The sequence below is a fragment of the Cannabis sativa genome, chromosome 2 (assembly GCF_029168945.1).
Source record: "Cannabis sativa cultivar Pink pepper isolate KNU-18-1 chromosome 2, ASM2916894v1, whole genome shotgun sequence".
Taxonomy (NCBI): domain Eukaryota; kingdom Viridiplantae; phylum Streptophyta; class Magnoliopsida; order Rosales; family Cannabaceae; genus Cannabis; species Cannabis sativa.
Genome location: NC_083602.1, coordinates 4,368,546 through 4,390,462, shown reverse-complemented (window position 1 = coordinate 4,390,462; position 21,917 = coordinate 4,368,546). Strand labels below are relative to the sequence as shown.

The 21,917-nt window shown below is 32.7% G+C and overlaps 4 protein-coding genes across 7 annotated transcripts; 2 read left to right on the top strand and 2 right to left on the bottom strand.

The window, feature by feature from the left end:
* Nucleotides 1–7,087: 7,087 nt before the first annotated feature.
* On the bottom strand, nt 7,088–19,070 carry LOC115721416 (SUN domain-containing protein 4). Of its 3 annotated transcripts, none has more exons than XM_030650706.2 (5): nt 18,933–19,070; nt 9,324–9,540; nt 7,773–9,094; nt 7,580–7,665; nt 7,088–7,484 (listed from the first exon to the last, which is right to left on the bottom strand). In XM_030650706.2, exons 2-5 carry the CDS (start codon nt 9,484–9,486, stop codon nt 7,238–7,240), a joined length of 1,818 nt encoding a protein of 605 aa, XP_030506566.2. In that variant the 5' UTR covers nt 9,487–9,540; nt 18,933–19,070; the 3' UTR covers nt 7,088–7,237. The 3 variants fall into 3 exon arrangements, with proteins under 3 accessions (XP_030506566.2, XP_030506567.2, XP_060965924.1); XM_030650707.2 differs by lacking the exon at nt 18,933–19,070 and adding an exon at nt 10,179–10,560; XM_061109941.1 differs by lacking the exon at nt 18,933–19,070 and adding an exon at nt 10,179–10,493 and having other exon boundaries at nt 7,773–9,088.
* On the top strand, nt 10,891–12,240 carry LOC115719805 (uncharacterized). Its single transcript, XM_030648994.1, has one exon. The coding sequence runs from the start codon at nt 10,891–10,893 to the stop codon at nt 12,238–12,240; it is 1,350 nt and encodes a 449-aa protein (XP_030504854.1).
* LOC115719802 (uncharacterized) lies at nt 12,237–16,311 on the top strand. Its single transcript, XM_061109084.1, has 2 exons — nt 12,237–14,040; nt 14,186–16,311. Exons 1-2 carry the CDS (start codon nt 12,237–12,239, stop codon nt 16,309–16,311), a joined length of 3,930 nt encoding a protein of 1,309 aa, XP_060965067.1.
* LOC115721417 (urease accessory protein F) lies at nt 17,430–19,072 on the bottom strand. 2 transcript variants are annotated; one of them, XM_030650709.2, is made up of 2 exons: nt 18,933–19,072; nt 17,430–18,504 (listed from the first exon to the last, which is right to left on the bottom strand). In XM_030650709.2, exon 2 carries the CDS (start codon nt 18,266–18,268, stop codon nt 17,519–17,521), a length of 750 nt encoding a protein of 249 aa, XP_030506569.2. In that variant the 5' UTR covers nt 18,269–18,504; nt 18,933–19,072; the 3' UTR covers nt 17,430–17,518. The 2 variants fall into 2 exon arrangements, with proteins under 2 accessions (XP_030506569.2, XP_030506570.2); XM_030650710.2 differs by having other exon boundaries at nt 17,430–18,273; nt 18,933–19,064.
* Nucleotides 19,073–21,917: the final 2,845 nt, after the last annotated feature.

Sequence of the window (21,917 nt, the reverse complement as noted above, 5' to 3'; positions counted from 1 at the left end):
ACACATCATTGAATTGATGATAGTGATTCCTGAAGAGTGTATATCTTTTGGAGAATAATATAATTATATTATTCGTGTATATAAAAATGAAACTTGTAATGATTATGTTGTAATGAATTTACATTACATTTTGAAAGTTTCATTGAAATACAAATTATAGTGAACCTGAAGTTCATGAATTGAATTATTTTGACATGATCAATCATATGCAATAAATTGTCAAAGAATTTGACTAAATTTTGTTGAAGAACCAGAAGATTCTTCTCATTGTTATTTATAAGGCTCAAAAGAAGAATGTGCATATATTTGCACATAGAAAATATTTAAATTATATTTTCTTAACAATCTTGAGCCATTGTTAGATTTTTATTGCATAGTTTCTTATCGATGTGATAAGATTATATAATCATGCATTTACAAAATGTGTAAATTTATGTATTTCTAATTATACACGTATGACTCATTCTTAGAAATAAATTAAGTTCATAAGGATTGAACTTGAAACTGAAGTTTATTGAACCTGAAGTTCAATGTCATATAGTATATATGAGTTTAAACAAATATTGATTCATTGTGATATACTGAAATCCCTACAGGTATATTAATATTATTAGATATCACAATTTTTAAAAATTCTCTCGATCAGGGGGAGAGAAGCAGTTGGGATGATGATAATTTTTGAAAAATGATCCTTGCACAAAGTATATAAGAACAATATAGTTCAAAATGATATATACCAACTGCAAATCAATATTATTCAAAGATGAGATAGAATGAGTTGAAAACGCCTGAAACGTAAATGAACAATGTAGAAATTATTAATAAATGTTCATTTGATTTGCCCTGAAGTTGTTAAATTTAGAGGTACTCATGGAGATACCTTAATGTTATAAAGTATTAAAATGATAACCGTGATGAAAACGGTACTCGAAAAGACTCCCAAGAAAAGTTAGACATAACACATTTGATCATAATTGAATCCCTGAAGTGATTCTATATAGGTACCTATAAATGATAAACATATTTGAAAATATGTAATTTAAAGAGATCTCTATAAGTTATGTCAATATGGGAGGAAATTATCATATAATGAAATTTTTGTCGACAATAGATGTTGAATGTTTGCATATGCAATAAACTAACATGAGATAGCAAGGATCATGGTATTAGATTTGTCGAGAATTATCGACATACATTTTGATTTTTGGCCAAAATATTATGACGCAGTCCAGGCAAGTTTACTCGCATAAAGTGAAGTAAGACCTGTAGGGTGTGCAAATAAATATTTCTAATGAGAAATTTGCATATATATATTTGTACATAATGAATTGCTGTACAAAGTTTGCATAGACATGAGATTGATTGAAGTAAGGCTTAAATATTGAGAAAATATAATCATGATTTGATTATAGCCTGGAATATATTTTATGAGGATTTATAAGCGTCACATAAATGTTGCAACAAAAGGTTATTTATTTGGAGCTCCTAATATAGTGAGAATTTGAAATAAGCCTTATCTAAAAATTCTAGAAGAATTTAATACATGTCTTAAGTGATATAAATTCAAAGTCGCGCGCACTATATGACAAAGATCTTTGTATGAAATAAAGACATGTAAGTAAATTATTATTTGAAAAATACCTATGGTTGTCTATGCAATATAAATACGTAAATTATACGTTGTGATAGACTCTTTAAGAGTTTTTGATTAATTGAAGAACAAACTTTTATTTCTTTTGTATTTCGAGAAATATTAATGTATAAAGTTTGTTCATTAGTATTGAAGTCCTGAAGTACTTCATATGTATCAAGAATTATAGATATATGATCATTTGATATGGAAATTAAGATCATAAAACAAGATGGAATAAATATATGGTCTTGGAGTACCATCATTGTCACAAATGAAAATTTGTAGTACCATTAATGTCTTATGTTCATATCTACTTGAAATTTTAAATTTTCGTATGAACAAAGTTGTGTACACACATGAATGATACAATTAGTTGGATAAAGACTAATGTTCCACGAACCCCTCATCTATAATTTAGAAGTCCATACATACTCTGGAAGAGTTATAGAAAATATATGATCAAAGATTATATATGGTGATATTTTAAAAGTGATAACAATAATCTTATGAGATTTATTATCACCAAAAGAATTATGGATCATATGTGCATGAGTGGGAGACATATTCATGTTGCACTCTTTTTCCCTTAGCTCAGGTTTTGTCCCACTGGGTTTTCCTGGCAAGGTTTTTAACGAGGCAACTTGCAAATAGTTATGAATATGAAATATATATTGTACTCTTTTTCCCTTAGCTCAGATTTTGTCCCACTGGGTTTTTCTGGCAAGGTTTTTAACGAGGCAACTATAAATCATGTTAACATACTTGCATTTTATGAAGCAAGTAGAGAATGTGTGTGAGTGAGATCATTGACATAGCATATTCGGGAAACATATGGATTGCACTCAATAAAGAAGTATCAACCCAAGCAATTCTCTATGGATAATACTGCTTGCATCGTTCAACTAAAAGGAGGTACATTGAAGGAGATAGAGTTAGAACACATTTCACGAAATTCTTCTTTATACGCTTCAAGAAAATGCATATTGGTGTTCAACATATTCAATCAAGTGTCAATCTTACAAACTTATTCACAAAGTTATTACCAACATCAACATTTGAGAAGACGGCAGACAAGATCGAAATTCGTCGATTAGAAGATCTCCACAAATGCCTAAATGAGGGGGAGGGAGTTAGTTTACACTATACTCTTTTTCCTTTGACCAAGTTTTCAGCAAGATTTTTAATAAGGCAGCTATTATGGACATCCAAGGGGGAGTGTTATAAATATTATTAATTATGTGGATGTCCAAATCTTTTATTTATTGTCATTAATTGTAATCAACATTCCTCTTTTCCTTAGTTTCCCTTTTTCTTAGTTTCTTAATATCTCACTCTTGTATTTGTATAAATAGGGGTTCACTCCATTGGAATAAACAACTCAGAAATTCTCATTCATTTTCTCTTTCTCTCTTCATCTTCTTCTTTTTTCTTCTCATCTACTTTATATTATTTTATAACAGTAATATATTTTTTTAGTTATTATTAGTATATATGTTAAGGTGAATGATATATATACTTTTAACAACTAGAAGAAAGCTACGTGCAAGGCACGTATACTTAGTTTTATGTTAGGTGCTCTATAATTTAATTGAGAAAGATTCAATAAATAATCATATAATTTAAAATGGTTTAAAAACTAATTTTAATTAGTGTGTGGGGTTATTTAAAAATCAATAGTGAAAAGTCAAATTTAAAATTTACAAAAAGAGAAGAGGAGAATAGAGATTAGCTTGAAATATATTTAAAAAATAATAATGCTACACACTTACTATGGATACTTAACTCGAGTCGGTAATAATAAAATTATAAAGAATAGGGATAGCAGGCATATAACTGGACATATGAAAGAAAGAATATAAAAAACAAGAAATACGATAGCTTACAAATAATATTATAACAAAGCAATGCTCTCTAAATTTATCTTAATATCATCTATAACATCATAACCTTATATTTAGATTTGGGCCAACTTTCTTCTCAGTTGGGCTTCCAGCTTTCTTCACAATGCAAGTTGCCACTTCTGACTTTTTTTTTTTGAAACTTGAACTGTAGCCATCGTAATCTCATTCTTCTCTTGAAGCCTCTCATCAATCTCATAGCACTCCATGATAGACTCAACAAAATACATGTGTTTATGTATATTTGTTTTGAGCAAATCAGTAAACATATATTTTCAACAAATTAACCCGATAAACTCAAGATCCACATATATTCAAATACAATTGTAAAATCTAAACTTAAAACAAAATCAAATGGACAATTCATGCTCAACTAAAGCTATATATTTACTGTTATGATTACATCAACCCAAATATTCTTACTTGCTATAACCGAATTATAAAAATTAAAAAGTATAATTTGAGATATATAGACTAAAATCATCCAAATAAACAAATAAATTAGTTACACATAGAATTATAAATGATACTTTTTTTAGAGTGTGTTTGAAGCTTATGTGAAATTTTTTGGATCTCTTCACTACTATTTTTTATCTCTATTTTTTTTGTATAAATATATATGTATATAGAAAATTTATATTAAGAAAAATGAAAAATATACGTACATATATTTTATTGTTGTTAATTAAATTCAAAATAGTATAGCAATAGAGAAAATTTAGAAATTAGATTTTTATTATGAATTTTTATTTATTTAAAATAATTTAAGTTTAATAAAAAAAATTAGAAAAAATGAGAGATATACGTACAAGATTAGGTATATATATTTTGTTGGTTTTAATTAAATTCAAAATAGGATAATAATGGAGAAAATTTGGGAATTAGATTTTTATTATGGATTTTTATTTATTTAAAATAATTAACTTTAATAAAAAAAATTAGAAAATTAAAATGAGAGATATACGTACAAGATTACGTACCTATATTTTGTTGGTTTTAATTAAATTCAAAATAAGATAGTAATAGAGAAAATTTAGGAATTAGATTTTTATTATGGAATTTTATTTACTTAAATAATTAACTTGAATAAAAAAAATAGAAAAAATGAGAGATATACATACAAGAATATAAAATAGGATAGTAATAGAGAAAATTTAGGCTTTTAAATTACTGGGCACTAATAATTTCTCATAAACCAAAAATTCTATTATATAGACACATTTTATATAAGCACATTTTATATCTATCTATATTCTAAAGCCATTAAAACCCATCACGAATCATCATGGAAACAAGAGCACAAGCGGATCTGAAGATGAAATCATTTTTCATTAAAGGAAGCAACACTTTTTGGTATTGAGTTGAGTGTAGACGAAAAACAACTATCTCAATTAAAGGAACCCAAAATGAATTTCATATGATCTTATTCCACTTCATATTCATACTTTAACAACTTTTTAGGCATGATAGAAGTAGCCGCAATCCATTCAAATTTTCACACATTGAGCCTCTTTCTTTGTTTTTAGGTTTTTATTTTTAATAAAAAATATATTGTGTATCAAGAGTCGAGACAATCAATATTTTTATGCAACAAAAAGTTTATTCACATCGATCATTATATTATAAGTTGTATCATTGGGCAACATACCACAAGACTTCATATGTTTGAATAGTTCAATTGCCATGCCAATCTAAATGTCAAGAAAGAAAGCTCGTAAACAGCCATAGAACAATATTAGTTGATTTCACTTTCGACATTGGTAGAAACATTATCTCCACAAAAAAATTCATCTTTATTAATAACACTGAATTTATAGCTTCTAATCTTTATTAATCTTTTAAAATTGAAGGGAGTGCGAAAATTTATAGTTTAAATAATATCACATGAGAATAATATATAATATTGTATATATATAAATAATATCAGTTCAAATATCAAATATCAGTTTAAATGGGATTTGTTTTATTTTTATTTTATTATTTTATTATATATAAATAATATTTTATTATTTTATTAAATATAAATAAAAAGTCACCCATGAATTTCTTATAAACCAAGAATTTAGTTATATAGGCACACTTTATATAGAATAGATACGGTAATATTATTTTTAAATAATGTTAATTTATTTTTTTTTATTGTACTTTTGTTGGTGTGACATATAATTTTATTAGCATGCTATATATATATATTTATTTTTATTTGTTGTTATAATATATATTTTTTATTGTAAGTTTTATGTTTTTTTTTGTTATTTGGTATATAAATTTTGCTGCATAGTATATCATTTAATTTTACATCATGCATGCTTAGTTTTTATTTTATCATATATAATTTTGTAACTATGATATAATTATTTTATGGTTGCATGTAATTTTATTAATATGATATATATAATTTTTTTTTTTAATAATATTATATTATTTTATTTTTTGTTTATATGGTATATAAGTTTTATTGTATATAGTATATTATTTTATTTTAGATCATGCATGTTTATTGGATAATTTTATAAGTATGGTATAATTATTTTATGGTTGTATATAATTTTGTTAATATGATATATATAATTTTTTTAATAATAATATAAATCATTTTGTTTTATTTTATTTTTTATTGTAGGTATATATATTTTATTATATGATATATATTTTTTGTTGTGTAAATTATGTTATTTATTTAAGATGATATTTAGTGTCATTTTATTTGAATGGACAATCTAAAATTAAAAATAATAAAAAAGGAATATTAATCCAAGGAAATTAGAAAGTCATATACCATATATCTCTTAAATTATAAACCAAAGCTGATATGTGTGTTCACACAGAAATCGTGGAAACAAGTACATTTTACAGATTGGTTTCTAAATAAAAAACTCATGACTTATAATATCATCCATTCTATATTCATGTTTGAATTTGATCATACAATTTTCCTTTTTGTTAAAGAACAACTTACTTATAAAAAAATAGATATTTAGTTAGTCCAAAATAGATATTTTGTTAGATTAGTCTTAGGAGTATTTTTTTTTTCTTTGGTGATCTTATTTTAAATATTCATAAAAAACTTTTATTTGTAAGCTCTTTATCGGCTTTTTAAGCAAAAGCGATTACATTGTTAGTAGACTTAAGATGAGCTCTGAATGTTGTCATTAATTTTTACTTTGAATTATAGTTCTGTGTACTATAATGAATTAGGTGTTTTATTTTTAGATATTAAAATTTTATTATCTAATTTTTTTGTGCATCTCTTTTTCATGCTAATCGTAATTTTAACGTTGAGATTTATGGATTAGCTAAACATTCCCTTAAAATAAATGATGAGTTTTTTTGGATGGAAGATACCACTCCTTTGTTGCTATAATTCTTTCTTCTGAGATTATGACCAAAAAAAAAATATATTTCAACAATTGATTTGGTTGACAAAACTCATCTAACCATTGGACAAATCTCAACTATTCACTAAACTAGAATCAAACCAAAAAAAAAAACAATCTCTGATAAATCATATTCAGAGAGATATCTTTAGATGAAATTGAATCAAGAAGACTAGAACAAGAAGAACAAAAACTTTTTTATATATATACTTAGAAGAACAACAAAACTGGGAACATTTGATCATTATGAAAAAAAGAAAAAATGGGAATTTTCTCTTTCTTTCACTTTGAACTTTTGGCAAAAAGAATAACCAACCTATGAGCATAAATTACAATGAGAGAATGAACAAGGTAAGGATGCAACTCAATAGTAAGAAAATCCAGGAAGAACTCATCCAACAAAATTTCCTGGAATCGTTTAATCTGTCAGCGCTCAACGCCTTATAAACACTACCCGCCATATCTACGAAAAGCTTAACAACTGCCAACAATGAAAAAATTAAACATAAAAGAAATATCACAATATTCTTATCATCTATCGATATCTGCTTCTCCCGCACCTTCTCTACCTCGTATCTGCAATTGAATCCCACTTATTAGAACATCCATATGAACAGTCAGAAGCACAACTCGAGCAAATAAAAACCCCGAAAGTGTGACAAGTTCCTCACCTGAGAATGGCATTGTCCCTGGCTAAATTATCCATTTGTAAGGAGACAATGGACTTCCAAGAATTAAGATCATCAACTTCTGTAGCCTGTAAGGACAGAAAAAAAGATTAGCATTAACTTTTGTTCTAATGAAAATGGTATTACTATTAACTGATGAGAATTCTAATTAAAATATAAAAGAGGTGAAATATACCAAGGTCCTGTGATTCTCAAGGAGATTGGTTATTTCTGTTCTGATCTTCTCTAAAAGTATGTCCTTCTCTCCTATATCTTTGTCGATTTCTTTGAAAAAGTTGCCATATTTTGAAGTTAATTCCTCCAAGTATCGTTCCAATACAGATAAATTTACATCCAGGGAACGGACTTTCTGCATAAGAATTTTGAGAACTGTGTCCCCGGGCATCCTTCCAACTTGTTGATGACGCACTTCTTCAATAGGATCAGGCACATCATTCTTAGAAATTTCTAGGTTCTCGATCGAGCTTCCAGTTGTAGTTTGAGATCCTGTTTCTTTGGCAGTTTTTTGATTAGTATCATGACCCTCAAGGGGCTCTGGCTGGGATGAAACAGGTTTCTGGTCACCTTTTGCTCCTTCCGACATGGACTTAGTACCTTGAGCAGATATCAAGTCTTCAAGCATTCTTTCAACAGCATCTACACCATAAACTTCAATAGTACTCAGTGTACAATAGAACTCAGAGCCATAGTGGCTTAGAAGATTCACCTTTAGATATCTCACCCATTTCGGTTCCTGAAGAACAAATCTCTGTGCTAGCTTAACATTACCAGCAGTGAAGTTTCCTAGTTTAACCCATTTATCTGATGGATAAACCAAACTGCCACGCAGTTCAAAGTCCTTCAAATTCGATGAGTAATGTTCAAAATTAGCTATCTCTATTGTGTCAACTAAAGTCTCTTCCGAAAGCTCTATATCAACATATTTGTCTTCAGCTGAACATGGATTTCGAAGGTACTTGTCTTTGTCTCTGCCTAAGATATTTGAGGCACCTTTGGCTTCCTTGTTGAAAGCCAAGACCTTAGCTCCTTTCGATGCTGATGCATAGTTGTATTCCTTCCCTCCAGGCTCAACTCTATGCTTAATACCTCCACTCTGATCAATTCCAGGTTTACTTTTGGTACTATATTGTTTACTCTTAAATTCATCAAGACCAAGTGGCACAACATGAGATAGGCGATCTGTCTTCGAAATATCATTTTCAGATTTCGTGCCTGCACTGGACTTATCCGCCACAGGTTGCTGTCCAGCAACTAACTCATTACTTATACTTCCCTGAGTCGATACATCATCTTTACATCCTTCGTGATCATTTGATCCATTTACTTTATTACTTGAAGCGTCATCATTTACGCATGGAGCCTCACAGAAAGGGATAGAGTTAGAGCTTTCCACTGGGGGATGTTCACCAGCAGGACTGGAACTTTCTCCACTTTGCAGTCTTTCAGCTTCCTCCAATGTCGATATGTCAATCGAGGATTTCACAGTTTTATCTGAAACTGAGAGAAGTACATAGCAGCCCAATAAGATGAATTCCTGTACATATATATCTTCAACAACTATTAAAAGTAGCTAATGAAAATGTTTGACCAAATTCTTAGTTTCCCACCAAAAAATTGGCCCAAGAAGAGTATTGCCCAAAACTTTGCATCAGCAATATAAGAATAAAGCATCTATTAGCAAAATAAGCCTAGAATGTGCAAGGAAAGAATCCAGTTCAAAGCTTACCTTTGTGTCCATCGCCGTGACTTATCCATAAGCTCAATAGGAATGGAAGGCCCCATAAAACAACAACCAAAGACAAAGAGACTTTATACAAATGACTGCTTCTGGTGATGGTGTCCTCTAAAGCCCTTCTTCTTCCCAGAAGAGCTTTACGAGACTTCTGCATTGTGCATCAATCCAGTCCACTGCTGATCACTGAGCAAGTAAAGAAAGAGCCACCCTACAAAATAATCAAATAATTTACTTCCTCAATATTGTTTAATTTAAATCCTCCAAGTAGATCAAACAAGAGATTACACTAATGATCAATGCTTATAAAAATCAAATAGCTAAATCTAAAACAGGTAGATTGAGCTCTTTACTTGCAGAGTTTGAAATCCATATAAGTTAATGAAGCTGAATACTGAAGATTCCCTTCTTTTCCCAGTTATTATATTGATTTTCATCACAATAAACTGAAAAGAGAATCCTTAAAAGAAGCTAACTTTAACTTAATTCAGCAAAAATAAAAAAGCTAACTTTACCTTAGCAGTCAAGCAAAATAATTTTTTTTCTTTTATTCCTATAAAGGAACACACTATTCCACCAAAGATGACTAATGAAAAAGAATCCCTTCAAAGCAAAATCATGAATACAGAACAAAGCAATGGACATTCAAACCCATCAATCAACCAACCAAAAAAAAAAAGAAAAAACCCAATTGTTATTATTTCATTGCAATCAATTATACACACATGACAATCTTTGATTCAAGGGAACCACAAAATTGAGAAAGTATCAGATCCAGTAAAGAACAAGAAACAAGAAAGAAAGGAATGAATCAAGTGGAGAGAGAGAGAGAGAGAGAGAGAGACCCACCTGTGCTTAAGAGAAGAGTGAATTATTGGGATGATCAAATAAAAAGGGTTTATGAGAAAGAGAGAGAATGAATCGTAGATTGAGGCCAATTTGCGCGTTATGGCTTATGGGTCGGCCACCATTAACGTTATTGTCTTCTTCTTTCTTCTTCTTCTTCTTCTCTCTCTTCAATGCCCAATCTTTACTCTTCTCTTAAGCTAAGAATTTTTGAATGAATGAATACATATAAACAACAACACAAATTTTATTCAACTCTTTCTCTCTCATTATTATTTAGTGAAGAAATCGAGTAATATTGTGCCACGTCGGATGGTGACAGCTATGTGGAAGTTGTCTTCTTCTTCTTCTTTCCTATTATAATATTGTTATAATTATTTAAAACAGACTTATTTGGGGGATTTGTCTGCACAAGCCACTTTCCAATGGAATCCAGGGAGACACCCATTCTTATTACGTGTAACTTTCTTATTGGACACCCAATCACTCTATTACGTGTCATTACTGCTTTTTCTTTTTATTTGTATTATTATTATTAACCGTTGGCCGACTTCTCAAATCCATAGTCAGCTACACTTAAAATATGATTTTATAGAGCCTACATAAAAAAGTGAGCAATGTCTTGTCTTTTGACATGTTTGTGAGTTTGTGAGTTTGTGAGTCTACGTGGTGTTAGTGGTTTTATCTGGTTGTTCTGGTTCTTGTGATTGTGACAATGGCGTCTAGCAGTCATGCTGTTGATGATTTGGGAGTGCAGTGGGCCGATCTACAGGTCGAAGATGAAGAGGGAGGAGGCTTACTGTTTGATCAAGAAGAGAGTTTGGTGGATGATTTTGATGGAAGATGGTGTTTGGTGGGCAAGTTATTGGCGGATAGACCGGCAGATTTTGATTCTTTAAGAAATGTTATGGCATCGCTGTGGAGGCCAGGGAAAGGTATGTATGTCAAGGAATTGGAAACTAATAAATATCTATTCCAATTCTTCCATGAAGTGGATATTGGTAGAGTTCTTGAGGGTACCCCATGGACGTTCAATAAGAATCCTTTGATTGTTGAACGATTGAAGGAAGGTGAGAACCCGAGGAACAAGGCGTTGAATACGATGGAGATGTGGGTTCAAGTTTATAATCTGGAAGTGGGATTCCGATCGGATAGAGTCTTGCAAGGGGTGGGTGCTTATATTGGGCAATATGTTTCCTCCTGTCCAAAGAATTTTGCCGGTATTTGGCGAGATTACTTCCGTGTTCGGGTGTTGATTAACGTGGAGAAGCCTCTCAAACGAAGAATGCGGATTTACAAGAACAAGGTGGAGTGGTTCTGGGCTAACTTCAAATATGAAAGAGTCCCAACGTTTTGTTTTATTTGCGGTATTATCGGACATTCCGAACGTTTCTGTCATCGGTTGTTTGAGGAATCAGCAAACACCATTGCCAAACCTTACGGTATGTTCATGAAAGCGCCTGACCGGAGACAATCTAAACAAATCGGGGCTCGATGGCTGCGAGATAATATGGGACAGCCACTAGAGGGGGCTGCTGGACAGAGCTCGACGGTGGGAAAGGATGAAAGGACATTGAATGTTGATCATTATTCGGGGGATTCGATGTTGATGGAGGGAGTGATTGGTGGAGTAAATGGTGGAAGATCTTTTGGTGTTAATACCAATTCTGGTAATAGCACAATTAACGTGGACAATAATGATGGGAGGGAGTTGCATGGGGAAGAAGGAATAAATAAGGGAATTGAAAATGGGGATATTGTCATTATAGATCTAAAGAGGAGACGTGTGAATGAGGGAGAGGTGATTGGTCAATCAAGTGAGGAAAATGTGGGGCTGAAGTTGAATGGGAGGGAAGGGGACGTGGAGCTATTTCAGGAAGGTACTAATATGGAAAGTGGCATTTTTGCAAATGGGGTTAATGGAAATGATAATGGGTCATTACAAATGGAAAAGCCCAGTGGGGGAGATGGTTCTTTAAGCAAAAAAGCTGACACTTATGTTGGTATTTTTCCAAAAAACGATTATTTGGCGGGTACTCAGTTTGGGGCCCGCCAATCGTTATGAGTTTACTAAGTTGGAATTGCCGAGGGCTTGGGAACCCGAGGGTGGTTCAATTCCTTAAGGAAATTGTTTTCCAAAAGAGACCCACAATTATTTTTCTTTGTGAGACTATTTGTAAAAGTGACAGAGTTAATTATGTTAAAAGATTGTTGGGCTTTGAGGGTTGTTATGTGGTGGAGGCCCGTGGTCATAGTGGTGGGCTTGCTATGTTATGGAAGAAAGAAGATGAAGGAAAGTTGCTAAGCTTTAGCAATAACCATATTGATTTGGAGGTGAAAATGGATGGTTATCCTACATTTCGAGCTACAGGTTTTTATGGTGAGCCTCAAAGAAGCTTGCGAGGTAACTCGTGGAGATTAATCAGAGATCTTTTAGGTGAGTCAACTCTTCCTTGGTGCTTGTTTGGTGATTTAAATAACACGCTAAACCATGGTGATAAAAGGGGAGGGAGACCATATCCGAACTGGCTCCTCACGGGCTTTCAAGATGTGGTTACTGAGTGTCATCTTATTGACATGGATTTGAGGGGCTATCCGTTCACTTGGGAGAAAGGGAAGGGTACTGAAAATTGGGTTGAAGTTCGACTGGATCGGGCTTTAATTTCTCAAGAATGGCAAGGGTTGTTTCCTTCGGCTTCACTACATAATTTGGAGGTCTCGGTTTCGGATCATTGTCCTATTTGGATTGACCTTGCTGTAAGTAAACATGTCCCAATTCAAAAGAAGTTCCGGTTCGAAAATGCATGGTCTCGGGAGCCTATGTGTCGTATGATTGTTCAAGCTAATTGGGATATGGAGCCGCATGAGTCTTTGGATAAGAAATTGAGCTCTTGTAGCACGGCTCTGGGTGCTTGGGGAAAAGATATCACGGGAAATTTCAATTACAAGATCAACCGGTGCAATAAAATTCTCAAGAGACTAAAGGGTAGAAGAGATTCAGAGTCCATTTCAAAGTACAAAGAGACACAATCTCAACTCTTCGAAGTCCTCTCTAAGAAGGAAGTTTATTGGAGGCAAAGGTCGAAACAGTTGTGGCTACAAGCTGGGGATCAAAACACCAAATATTTTCACTCATGTGCAAGTAATAGGAAGCGTACCAATCAAATTGTGTGCTTAAAGAATGATGATGGCACTTGGGTCGATTGGGATAGTGGTCTTCGAGATGTGATGGCAAAGTACTACATGGAGCTATTTTCTACTTCAAATCCGAATTGGCAGCGTGTCATTGATTGTGTTCGTGGTATTGTTTCGGAAGACCAGAACAGGGATATGTTACTTCCTGTTGAGGAGCATGAAGTGAGGAAAGCCCTTTTTCAAATGCATCCAGATAAATCTCCAGGTCCGGATGGTTTCAACCCCGGGTTTTACCAGAAGCATTGGGATATTGTGGGAAAGGATGTCACAAGTATGGTCCAACACTTCTTCAGTGTCGGTGAGTTTCCTGATCACTTAATCCATACTAATATTGTTTTAATCCCGAAAAAGACTCACCCTGAAAGCATGAGTGATTTGCGTCCTATTGCTTTATGTAATGTTCTCTATAAGATTGCGTCAAAAGTTTTGGCAAATAGATTGAAGGGATGTCTCCCAAGTGTTATTTCTGAGACTCAGAGCGCTTTCTTACCAGGACGCCTTATTACTGACAATATTTTGGTTTCGTATGAGATTATGCATTATCTTAAGCGAAAGCAAAAAGGTAAGCAAGGTTTCATGGCTTTGAAATTGGACATGAGCAAGGCGTATGATAGGATTGAGTGGGGTTTTTTGGAAGCTATGTTGAGAAAGTTGGGATTTCAGGAACATTGTATTCAGCTTCTATTGACTTGTGTCCGCTCAGTTTCTTATAAGTTTGTCATTTGAGGGGACAAGAGGTAGGCCGATTGTACCTACTAGAGGGCTGAGACAAGGTGATCCTTTGTCACCTTATCTCTTCATCTTGTGTGCTGAAGGTTTCTCGGCATTGTTGAATGATTATGAGAGAAGAGGCAGAATCCGAGGCTGTAGAGTTGCAAGGGGGGCTCCTTTGGTGTCTCATATGTTATTTGCAGACGATAGTTATATCTATTGTCAAGCGACAGAGGAGGGTGCTAGAAATGTGATGGAACTCTTACAATGTTTTCAAGAAGCCTCGGGTCAGCAAGTCAATCATCAGAAGTCCACTATTTTCTTCAGTCCAAATACAACCCAGAATGTCAAGGATACAATTTGTTCTTTGATGGGAATCGCTGAAGCTGGGGAGAATAGTTTTTATTTGGGCCTTCCAAACACTTTGGGCCGCAACAAGACTTCATTGCTTGGTTTCTTGAAGGATAAAATGAGAAAAAGAATTCAAAGTTGGGAAGGAAAATTTTTGTCTAAAGCTGGAAAAGAGTTACTAATTAAAAGTGTGGCTCAATCCTTACCAAGCTATGCCATGAATGTTTTCCTTTTACCTGTGGAAACTTGTCAGGAAATGGAGCAACTAATGTGCAAATTCTGGTGGCAAGCTTCAACAAGGAATAATAAAGGGATACATTGGAAGAGTTGGGAGAAGTTAACAGTTCATAAGTCTAAGGGCGGAATGGGTTTTAGGAACCTGCGAGATTTTAACTTGAGCCTTTTAAGCAAACAAGGTTGGCGTTTGTTAAGTCAGCCTGATTCCTTGGTGAGCCGCATTTTCAAAGCCCGTTATTACAGAAGTGGTAGCTTTCTATCTGCTGATTTGGGGTGTAATCCGAGCTTTGTGTGGCGTAGCATTATGGAAGCTCAGGAGATGGTTCGAAGTGGGGTCAGGTGTCGTATTGGGGATGGTTCAACTGTTAACATTCTATTGGACCCGTGGCTGCCTGACCAAGGCGATCCGAGAGTCTCCTCCTCTCATCCGGCGTTAGTAAATCAAACTGTAAATGTGTTAATGACTACTGAAGATGTTGCCTGGGATGTCGACTTGGTTCGTGATTTGTTTAATGACAGGGACGCTAATTTAATCCTTAGTATTCCCTTATCTTTAAGTCGAAGAGCTGATGAATGGTTTTGGTGTTGGGAAAAAACTGGGCATTTTTCAGTTAAATCAACATATAAGCAGTTACAATTGTCTAAGGATGGGGTGTCTCAACAGAGTAATTCTGCAATTTGGAAGGGTATTTGGAAGTTGCATGTTCCTCCTAAAGTCAAAGATCTAGTTTGGCGTGCGGCTTCGGATTGTCTTCCCACTAAAACACGGTTGCGGTCTAAACATGTTCAAGTTGATTATAGCTGTCCAAAATGTGTGCTTCATGCCGAAACTCCTTACCACTGTTTGGTTGAATGTCCGTTCGCTAATAGTTGTTGGGAGCTTGCTGGTTTGAGGAAAACTACCCCAGCCGTGACCTCTTTTGCAGGTTGGTTGGAAGCCATGTTCCTGCAGCTAGATAAAGATCAATTAGCGGATGTTGCAGTGTTGTGTTGGGCTGTTTGGAAGACCAGGAATGATCTGGTGTGGTCAGACACGGTAACAACAGCAGCTGCTGTTGTATTTCTGGCCAAGAATACTCTCTCCAACTGGTGCAATGCTCAAGACCGAATGCTGGTGCCTACAGCAGCTTATCTCACAGAAAAAGATGGGCATTCGGCTTGGTCCAGGCCTGGTGCAAACACTATTAAAGTCAATATTGATGCTGCAATTTTTGACAGCAATGGCACTTATAGCTTTGTTTGTGTGGCTAGAGATGCAAATGGTCACTTTGTTGAGGCTATTACAAGGTGTCGGGCAGGGATTGTAACTCCTGAATTGGCGGAGGCAATGGGGGTTCGGGAGGCCTTAAGTTGGATAAAACAACGAGATTGGCAAGAGGCGATTGTTGAAACGGATTGTTTATCTGTGGTTCAAGCAATTAGGAGTGATCTTCCTTTATTGTCATATTTTGGGAGTATTGTTTCTGATTGTAAAATGTTTTTAGAACAATTGAGGGGTGTTTCTGTTATTTTTATTAGACGGTCTGCAAATAGAGTTGCTCATGCGTTAGCTCGAGCTTCCTATTTTGTCGCTGATCGTACTCTTTTGAGCAATGAGGTGTCTACCGATTTGCTTCTTGTAATCATGAATGATTGCATTTAAATAAAGTTGGATGATTTTATTTCAAAAAAAAAAAATATGATTTTATAGGAATTTCAAAAAAAAAAAAAATATATATCCCAATTATAAAGAAGGCTAATTAAGTTTTTTATCTCATCATGTCACTTAAATTTTCAAGGTCGTTAAAAATGTCCTTTAAACTATTGAGATGATTGTATTTAAAGACTTTTGTCTAATTTTAATAAAAAAGATCTAACATAAATGAAAGTTCAGGGAACATGATTTAGTATATGTCAAAGTTTGAGGAGCATGATTTGGTAGATATCAAAATTTGAGGAGCATTATTTAGTACATAAAAAATCACTAAAATAGTAAAATTGAATAAAATTATACAAAAATTCTTAAATCTAATAATCTCAATAGTTTAAGAGAAATTTTTAACAACCAAAGTTCATGGGCATGATTTGTTACATGTTAAAGTTTAGTGAGTAAAAATTCTAATTAGCCTATAAAAAAGAATATTCAACTAATTTATTTAGGGTTATTAATTTATTTTTATTATTATTTTTAAGTATTTTATTTTATGATATTTTTAAAAAATAATAGATATTTTTTTTTTTTTGCTTTAATTGATTTCAATGTATTTTTTAGAATAATAGAAAGAAGAAAACAACAAAAATAAATTAAGTACAATTTTTAAAAATATATTTTCTATCACCTTTTTTTTAAAATAAAAATATAGTGCTAATGGATACAAATATAAGAATTTAATGATTTTAAGAGCATAATAAATTTCTATTCAATGGAAAACGACAAAGATTTTTTTTTAATATCATATCTCTTTGTATAAGTAATGGCTCTAGTCTACACACTTCTTCTTGTATTATATTTTTCCTTGTATAATGAGGATAATGTTGCTCATTTTAAACTATAAATTGTTTGATTAAATTATTTTCTCGATAATCTTATTTATTTTAAAATTCAATAACAACAACTTCAACTATTGCTTTTCTTGTATTTGTATATAAAAAATATAATATATCTTTATTATGTACTCACATAACTTTCAGCTACTTTATCGTAGAACTAAAGAACAATGCATAAAACATACTTTGTGATAAAGTGATATAGCACTATGTTGGATTGACCGATCCTCAAAATACCAATCAAATTAAAATAACCTTTATGAAGAAGAAAACACATGGGTTGAAAAATTGCTATGTAGCATAATTGGGGTCTTGTTCATGAATCAAGAACAAAATAGTCTAGAAAACAAGTAGGGATGGCAACCCTGGACAGTATCAAGAAGAGGAGCAATTTGGCATGAGTCTTCAACCGAACGGTTCATCCATTTAAGCACCAAAGCTTCGGCAACCTTGGCCATTCGATGTTGTAACACAGCAGCAGCCAATGGTCCAACCAAGTTGAGCCTTGTTGCTGCAGATATCACATCTCTCAGTGTTGTATACATGTAAGCTCTCTGAGCAGTTGTACTGTCCATTCCGAGAACCCCACAAACAAGGCCGAAGATGGGAGCGTGGTGGAAACAAACTAGTACTTTCCCAGAAGCCGAGCACAAAGAGGCGTCTCTCATGATTTTAAGACAAGGCTGAGTCTCTGAATACACAGATGCAGCCACTCTCATAAGTGCAGAGCCCTGTGCAGTGGACGCCTTTCGGCCCACTTGATTGGTTAGTGTAGCATCCAGCATTTTGTCTAGTTTGTGCCATGTCTGCCCATCAGGTGATATGGCTGCAGAGTATACATAAGGAAGGAGTAAGCTTCCGGTGTTGTCCAAAAGGTGACTTATAAAAGTTTCGAGGTGTTGAGGAGTTGAGACTAAGTGGGTTTGGATTGCTGCCTCAAGACCAAGAGAATGAGCAAATCCACCAGTTGGGAGAATGGAATCTAATAGCTGCCATTGACTCCATTGCAAAGCAGCCGAGTTTGAGTAATCAAAACCATTATTGGGGTTTTCGCTCTCCGTGTCTATTTCCATTACTTCTGCAAATTTGGTATCATTCTAAATTTATACCGAACAAGAAAACTTGATTCGTTTACTGTAGTACTTGATGCGGCATAATTTGTGCATGAAGCCTCAAACAGACGAAAAGAGTTAAGAGTTTTCCACTGGTGGATGTTCACCAGCAAGGCTGGAATTTACTCCACTTTGCAGTCTTTCAGCTTCTTCCCACATTGAAATGTCAATCGAGGATTTCGCAGTTTTATCTTAAGCTAAGGGAAGGATAAATCAGCCCAATATGATTTCATGAAGATATATATCTTTAACAACTATCAGAAGTAGCTAGTGACATATTTGACAAGCATGTAGAAAGGAGAACTTTGGCCAAATTCTTAGTTTTCATATATAAAACCATAAATAGACAAATAAATTCTCCATGCATCTACAGTTATTTTCAATAAGTTTGCATATTCAGCTTTGAAATAATTCTTTTGATAATAAAAACATCATGGCGAAACTCAGTGAAGTTAGACATATTCCATGAAATTAACCAAAGCAATTTCCCCATAAAAAAACATCTTTGCATCATAAAGTATCTACCGGCCAAAGAGCATTTATAAAACAGAGGGATCATACATGAAACATCTATTAGCAAAGTAAGCTTACAAGGTGCAAGAGAAGAATCCAATCCAAAGCTTACCTTTGTGGCCGTCACCTTGACTTATCCATAAGCTCAATAGGAATGGAAGGCCCCATAAAACAATAACCAAAGACAGGGACTTTATACAAATGACTGTTCCCGGTAATGGTGTCCTTTGAAGCTCTTTTTCTTCCCAGATCAATCCAGTCCACTGCTGATCACTGAACAAGTAAAGAAAGAGCAACCCAACACATAAGTACATAAAAAGTGTCGATAAATTCAGTAATTTACTTCCACTACTATTTAAAGTATCAACAGACAATAAATCTAGCAAAACGAAACACATCTCCTCATATTGCTTAAATTGAATCCACCAAGTCAATCAAACAAGAAATTACAGTAGTGAGAAATGAGCAATGCTGATGAAATCAAAAGGCTAAATCTAAAACAGGAACAATGAGCTCTGTACTTGCACAGTTTGAAAATCCATATAAATTAATGAAGCTGAATACATTCTTTTTCCCCCAGTAACTATGTTGATAGTTATTACAATAAACTGAAAAGATAATGATTGACTTTACCTTAGCAGTCAAGCAAAATAATTTTTTTTTCCGATAAAGGAACAGACTATTCCCCCAAAGATGATGGTGAGGCTATAATACCAATATCAGAACTTGATCAAAAAATGAGCTGTGGATTAGAATAAATTTTGAGTTTGTGATTCATTTTATCAGTGTTTTTCTTCCATTACTAATGGGAATTTGACACTATTTTGGTACATTACCAGTTAATTTTTGAAGTGTGAGCTCTTTACTGTAATGAATGCTAATTACAAGAATCCAATAGTGCTTGAAGATGATCAGTTCATTAATTAGTTCTAAGAATACAACTCTTTCAAAGAACATGAAATATTTGAGAATATAATGACAAATATGTCAAGTTATAAACATGACTTTTATAAACTAATTATTAATTAGTCATGTCTGATATTGTAACATTCATTCTGTTTCATGTATAAACTTCTTTATAAATGAAAGATAATAATAGAAAATGATTTATAGATATTTCCATTAAAAATAATATTGATTAAAAGTTATACAAACAAACTCTTAATCGCCATGATGAGGAAATAACTGTATGCACAATAACATGTTTATTCAAATTACATATTCTGTACAGTTGGCAAATTACACAGAAAAAAATTAAGTTTTTACACAATAGCAAAATCAACAGATACAATATAATACAACTCTAAATTAGGGGAGAATGAATCTCAAAATCAAAATTGAATACCTGTTGGAGCTTGGAGTAGTACCAAAATTTCTGAAACGGAAGCAAATGCCAGATCCTTGCTAATGCTCCTAAACCCAAATCAAAACTCTTCAAACTTTAATTAGACAGATCAATACTAAAACTTTCTCAACGAATTACATCAATAAACCCAAACTCAAACAAAATAATGAACTCTACTTACTCAAACATTGATTCAAGCATAAAAAAAATACCTGGTGACGATTCATGAGAGGGAGGCCGGAGCAGCGTCACTGCCGAGAGAAACGAAGAAACAGAGAGAAGAGAGAGAAAGGTGGATGGAGAGATGAGATTATAATTATAATATTTCTTTCTTTATTTTTAAAAAGAAATTATAATTAATTTGAATTTAGATATAGATGAGATTTGTTATTATAATACCGAAGCAATAATAAATAAACTATTTTCTTTTTATATTTGTTTTGTAGCACTTGTTAATAGATTCGAAAGCAATTTCAATAATTGTATAATTGTATTATAAATTGAGGAAAAAAATTAGACTTTAAAATAAGTTTTTTTTTTTTTTTTTTTTTTTTTTTTTTTTTTTGCATTTTAACAAAAATTCACCTAAAAATCCCACAATTAAAATTAAATCGCAATTAAAATTCTCATATCAACCTATATGAAAACTATCGGAACAATCTAAACTGTAAATTTAAAAAAAAAAAAATTAAAATAGCATATGAAATAATTTTCCAAACAAATATAAATATCTTTTAAACACAATTTGAAAAATTAAAAAGCTCATTATCATTATTTTTATTTTTTTAATGAAAATATGACATTTTATTAAAGCAAAGAATCAATCATTACAATGTCTAACAATTCTATAGGGGAATCATGATGATGAAAAATATGAACTGTCGAGTAACAAGCACTACACGCCAAAAAATGCACTGCCTTGTTAGAAGAACGTTTGACAAAATTTAACTTAACATTTCCCAACTCAGCTAGGAGTTGTTTACAATCCCAAACCAACAACCCAAATGTAGATGGCATCTACATATTATTTTCGATGCCTTGTACAGTCACCAGACAGTCGGTTTCAAGAGAAATAAATTACCAATTTTTGCCCTTTATCAAGCTGAGAGCTTCTTTTATTCCACTTGCCTCAGCAACTTCAGGTGAAGCGTGGCCTAGTTGACACTTTGAGATATCTTCAATGATTTGTCCTGCACTATCTCTAGCGACGAAACTGAATCCAAAAGAATAATTTGCTTCAGATATAGCCCCGTCAACATTTACTTTAATCATATTAGCCAAATGTTAGAAAATATATCAAAATGTTAGGAAGAATATATAATAAGTCATAAAGTGAGCATCTCCAACCTTGCTTTTTAAACACACTTTTTATTCAAAATAAAATGAGCTCCAACTATACAAAAAATAGAAATAGATAAGGAGCTCTTTAAATGTGGGGAGCTCTCTACTATTTTGCTAAATATTTTTAATAGTTTTTTAATCGAAAGTATTATTACATTTTTATTATTTTATTAAATTAATATATACTTAATAAATTTAATTCATAAATATTATTATAATAATTTGTTATACCCATACTTCGAGCAAGCAATATAGTTGAGACACGTGTAAAGGAGTTAGAAAATAAATCAGCTTGTGTTATAAAGAAATAAATATGTCTGATAAACTCGCCTTAGAAAATATAATTGGTAAAAATATTTGAACTCATTTTTTTAGAAATAAGGACGAGCCATGAGTAATAACTACCGTTTT

Excerpts from the sequence above, each read along its gene's own strand:
- LOC115721416 (XM_030650706.2), bottom strand. The coding sequence starts at position 9,486 with ATGCAGAAGTCTCGTAAAGCTCTTCTGGGAAGAAGAAGGGCTTTAGAG. Across the intron at positions 9,095-9,323 it reads TCACGGCGATGGACACAAAG|TTTCAGATAAAACTGTGAAA; the intron begins GTAAGCTTTGAA and ends TACTTCTCTCAG. Across the intron at positions 7,485-7,579 it reads AGGGACAATGCCATTCTCAG|ATACGAGGTAGAGAAGGTGC; the intron begins GTGAGGAACTTG and ends ATTCAATTGCAG.
- LOC115719805 (XM_030648994.1), top strand. The coding sequence starts at position 10,891 with ATGGCGTCTAGCAGTCATGCTGTTGATGATTTGGGAGTGCAGTGGGCC.
- LOC115719802 (XM_061109084.1), top strand. The coding sequence starts at position 12,237 with ATGAGTTTACTAAGTTGGAATTGCCGAGGGCTTGGGAACCCGAGGGTG. Across the intron at positions 14,041-14,185 it reads GTTGGGATTTCAGGAACATT|GTTTCTCGGCATTGTTGAAT; the intron begins GTATTCAGCTTC and ends TGTGTGCTGAAG.
- LOC115721417 (XM_030650709.2), bottom strand. The coding sequence starts at position 18,268 with ATGGAAATAGACACGGAGAGCGAAAACCCCAATAATGGTTTTGATTAC.